Genomic DNA, 5,000 nt, shown 5'->3' with positions numbered 1-5,000 from the left:
CTCCCTCACCTTCTCCCTCCTCCCCTCTCCCTCACCTTCTCCCTCCTCCCCTCTCCCTCCTCCCCTCTCCCTCACCTTCTCCCTCCTCCCCTCTCCCTCACCTTCTCCCTCCTCCCCTCTCCCTCTCCTTCTCCCTCCTCCCCTCTCTCTCACCCTCCCTTCTACCCTTTCCCTCACCCTCTCATCCTCCCCCTCACCTTCTCCCTCACCCTCTCCCACACCTTCTCCCTCCTCCCCTCTCCCTCACCTTCTCCCTCCTCCCCTCTCTCCCTCATTCTCCCTCCCCCCCTCTCCCTCTCCTTCCCCCTCCTCCCCTCTCCCTCTCCTTCTCCCTCCTCCCCTCTCCCTCACCTTCTCCCTCCTCCCCTCTCCCTCACCTTCTCCCTCCTCCCCTCTTCATCACCTTCTCCTTCTTCCCCTCTCCCTCACCTTCTCCCTCCTCCCCTCTCCCTCTCCTTCTCCCTCCTCTCCTCTCCCTCACCTTCCCCCTCCACCCCTCCCCCTCCCCTTCTCCCTCCTCCCCTCTTCATCACCTTCTCCTTCTTCCCCTCTCCCTCACCTCCCTCCTCCCCTCTCCCTCACCTTCTCCCTTCTCCTCTCTCCCTCATCTTCTCCCTCCTCCCCTCTCCCATCTCCTTAATCTTCTCCCGTCTCCCTCACCTTCTTCCTCCTCCCCTCTCCCATACATTCTCCCTCCTCCACTCACCCTCACCTTCTCCCTCCTCCCCTCTCCCTCACCTTCTCCTTCCTCCCCTCTCCCTCTCCTTCTCCCTCCTCCCCTCTCCCTCAACTTCTCCCACACCTTCTCCCTCCTCCCCTCTTCCTCAATAAATATAAAATGATGAAAAAAAAAAAAAAAAATGAACTACACAGATTATTACATCATTGTAGCTTACCTGACCCAAACGACCAGACCGTCCTGCCATCAGCCGAGAGAGCAAGTGTGTGAGCACTGCCACACACCACCTGTCCTACGCCAGATATATCCCTTACGAGTGTTGGCACATTTCGGCTTGTGCTGTCTCCATGTCCTGCAAGCATATCAGACATTTCAAAAATATGTGTGTCAATGGAACACAGCTTTAAGACATGGAACGTTAATAAAGGGTATGCTAACGAATCAAAACATCAATATTTATTCCGTTAAAGTTTGGGAGTTATCACAGATCTTTACAAAAACTATTTGATCTTTTTCTTGTAATGTGCTTGTTACAATCACTGCTTCCTAAACAATACTCCAAACTGAAGACATCCTTGTATCATTAATACTGATCCACACTGCACCATGAAAAACTGATAGGCATGTATCTAGAAGGACTATCTTTGGCCTCCAAAGGAAGTATGAAACTGCTGCTCTACTCAGGGAAGCATCTCTGGATAAGCATGGAAAGTAAATATCCAGCGCATCTAGAACAAAAGGGATTGAGGCTACCTCATTCTTCCTTAAGCCGTATTAGTAGAAGACATAAATCCCAAGAAACTTCTCCTAGAACAAAGTTCATCATGACACTGGCAGAGAAAATATGAATGAAAATGAGAAATTCCAGGGAGCAAGATATGTAAATGATGCATTTTGATGCTACCATTTATCGCAATTACCTAATCCTGATAAAGAAGTAACATCTACATAAATTAGTAATATATCTTGCATTGTGAAAATACACACAGATTCTAAAAACTTCAGCCAGCCATAAGATGAGCACACTCACCTAATCTCCCATAGTCTCCTTCGCCCCAGGTATACAATTCACCCTCCTGGGTTACACACGCCGAGTGACGGTACCCTGCAGATACCCAGCGAACCACTTTTACGCTGAGAGGGCCTGCTATGAGCCTGGGGTACTTCTGGGTCACATTGTTTCCATGACCTAATTTTCCATAATCACCTATAAAAAGAAGTACATCATCAACCTTATTTTGCTTCAGTGATTTCTTTATCATGAATACTATTGATGTTGGAGAAATTAGGAGCTTAAGATAACAATTAATTATCAAGCATACTATTAACTTTCATGAAATTGGGAGCAAACTGGATGTTCTTGGAATATCTAATGGACACATCATGTTACAAGTACCAAGTTGAAAAGCCTAGGACATCAATATTACATGAGAAATGATCAATCTTTATCCATATTTTAATTTCACTTCCATTTAGAGTGTCATCTTATAAATAAATAAAAAAAACTACTCCTTGAAACTGAGTAACACCTAGTTATTTTCTTAGGTATTTTCCAAACTCAACTCTTGGAGACTACACTATGGAAGCAGTATACCCACTGCTCCAGGGGAAAGCTTACCATCACCCCAGGTGTAAACTTGACCCGACGTGGATAGTGCCATGGTGTGGCCATCGCTGCCCTTGGAGGACGAAACTCTCCTGACCCTGGCGTCCAAATTCAGCCTCCTTGGTGACGGCTGGTTGTTGGAGTCGCCAAGACCTAGCCTTCCGTAGCTTCCTTTCCCGCAAGCACTTACTCCTCCATCACTGTGTACCACAAATGTGCAATACTGACCTGCTTCCACCTGAAAAATCAATGCATTTTACTTATCATCTTTAGTGTGCACAAAACTTTGTTACCTACACAACTACACTTGGGTTCCCAGGCCACAATGACAATACCAGTAGAAGGAAAGAGGTGCACTCATCTTCCCCTCCACCTCCAGTACTAACAACAAGGAGTAAATGACATGTGAAGTACGGCACTAACCTGCTGCACACTGCTGAATGCATGAGTCAGTTTTGGAGAAAGAATCTTATCTTGTGTGCCCTCTGCCAGCTGATGTGAAGAGTTGCTGCCCCACACGTACACGTCGCAGGATTCATTTGTTTCGTTCACTTCCTCACATGAATCACCAATGCACGTACGAGCGTATTCACCTGAAAATAAGTTCAAATGTTCTGATATGTATAACAAAATTTAACACCCAGTGTTACAGCGTCTTACCATTACCATTATTCGACAATTACTGTATTAATATATGAACACATAAATAAATAAATATATAAATGAATAAATAAATATATAAATATATATAAGTAAATAAATAAATATATAAATATATATAAGTAAATAAATATATATATAAAAAAAATAAATAAGAAGATAAATAAATAAATAAGTAAATAGATAAATAAATCAAATGAATAATAATAATAATGTTAAATAAATAGATCCCTGCAAAAGATGACTGCAGCAACAAACTGTGCTTGTGACTGTGAGTGCCACAGTGAAAGGCATCCATATTGGCACATGAGCACATGTTTAGACACTGGGTATCCAGCCCCCCTATGGATTGAGTCACCTTCCTGACCTTCTGTTCTGCCTGCACATCCTTCATCGGCGGTAGTTTTGAGCAAGGGTTCATCAACTTAGTGTGTGCATCGCTCTATAGATGCTATGCTTACTAGGACCGTGATGGGTGCCATTCAAGGCTCTCTTACCTGCTGGTGCTAGGAAAAAGTGGTGCCATCTAGGTTTTGGACGTTAATCTTGCACGATATTACGGTAATCAAGTAAATTTTGACTGCAGGTTACTGACCATCATCACTCATTCCTTTTTCATAGCAAAATAATAGCCATGATTCCAAAATCCCCGAACGTCGTGTACGTCATGACGCCCGTCGTCAGGCCAAAGCTCCTACGTCACGCATGTCATGACACCCGTACGCAATGGGTTAATAAGCTGATTCTGGCTACTGAACAAAGCAAAAATCATCCGCATTCATCATCAGCTACCAAGATGGACAACAACTTTGACAACAACTTTCAACTTGATCTGCATATCTGCATACCCTCACTGTGTCTGTGCAGAGCAGTTGTAGCACAGTTTTCTGAGCATGTGTACCCATACTTCGCGTGTGAAAACTGGTCCTCTCAACTTTGAAGTCTAATATGAGATAAAATACTGAGATGAATGGAAATTCTGACAGAAGAGCTTCGTTAAATTAGTGGAAATGTTTCACAATCTAAAACAGAACCAGACATATCTCTCTAAAGTAATAACCTACAGTAATTGTTACACCACTGAGTAATCATGGATAAGACAAATTATGAGAAGATATAGAAAAAAAAATCAGTTAAGGAAAACAGGCATATAGGAAGAGATTACTCCAGGGACTGATGATTTGATTTGAGAAAACATCTAAAGAAAATCATCTTCATATCCTTCCCATTTGAATTTTTGCTAAGGGAAAAGACGATGAGCAGCCTGTGTTATGTCTGCTTACAGGCTTTTTCCAACCATGTGCACAAACTATCTTACCAGTGGGATCTGCCGGTGATGATGGCTTAGCAGTTTCTGCAAGAAAGGTTGTCAGTTGTGACAGCGAAGCCAGGCCGACGCGGGGCAGCTTAGACTCAACTGCCAGAGACAGAGGTGGAAGTGCCCGGACCACTGACACAGCCGTACCCAGGACTTCCGAGCAGAGACTTCCACCAGCTTGTGAGAAATTGGAAAAAAAAATATAACGTTACTAAATATCTGAATCAAAATAAACTAAACATCTATATATTACTAATCATGTTCAATATACCTTTCTCTACTGCATTTCCCAAAAGAACATAAATCTCAATACAGAGTAAATCAACACTATAATCCCTCAGTCTAATATCTACTACTAGGTCTACTTCAACCACTACTTTCAAAAGATGACAAAAAACACCGAGAAGCCAACTCGCCATTTCCGCAAATAAATAAATAATCAGATTGAACTTACAGTTATTCAGCCAGCCCTGCCTGAGAATGGTGAAGAGGAGCGACAACCCAGTGCGCACCCCAAGCTCCACCAGGGCCTCATTGGCTGATAGAGAAGCCCCATTTCCCTGGAGGTCTGTCGTGGGCCCTCGTTCTGTGGTGCCTGTTAAAGCCTGGAATAAAATAAAATAAAATAGAATACACACATACACACACACACACACACACACACACACACACACACACACACACACACACACAAATATACATATATGACTTAAAACCACTTAAGAATCTTAATCCAC

General features: G+C 43.4%; 1 protein-coding gene across 1 annotated transcript in view; it reads right to left on the bottom strand.

The window, feature by feature from the left end:
* The window catches only part of LOC122266220 (putative E3 ubiquitin-protein ligase HERC1), a 66,201-nt gene that overhangs the window by 53,413 nt on the left and 7,788 nt on the right, over window positions 1-5,000 (bottom strand). Inside the window, exons 5-11 of the mRNA XM_086532505.1 lie at window positions 4,718-4,868; window positions 4,168-4,440; window positions 3,794-3,924; window positions 2,709-2,912; window positions 2,298-2,523; window positions 1,710-1,886; window positions 897-1,031 (exon numbers count right to left, since the gene is read on the bottom strand). Coding sequence (XP_086388631.1) covers window positions 897-1,031; window positions 1,710-1,886; window positions 2,298-2,523; window positions 2,709-2,912; window positions 3,794-3,924; window positions 4,168-4,440; window positions 4,718-4,868 — 1,297 coding nt within the window. The remainder of the gene's footprint in view (window positions 1-896; window positions 1,032-1,709; window positions 1,887-2,297; window positions 2,524-2,708; window positions 2,913-3,793; window positions 3,925-4,167; window positions 4,441-4,717; window positions 4,869-5,000) is intronic.

Source organism: Penaeus japonicus, unplaced genomic scaffold (genome assembly GCF_977035675.1).
Source record: "Penaeus japonicus unplaced genomic scaffold, GWHDUDI00000001_assembly GWHDUDI00000037, whole genome shotgun sequence".
NCBI lineage: Eukaryota > Metazoa > Arthropoda > Malacostraca > Decapoda > Penaeidae > Penaeus > Penaeus japonicus.
This window is presented reverse-complemented; position numbering and strand designations above follow the sequence as displayed.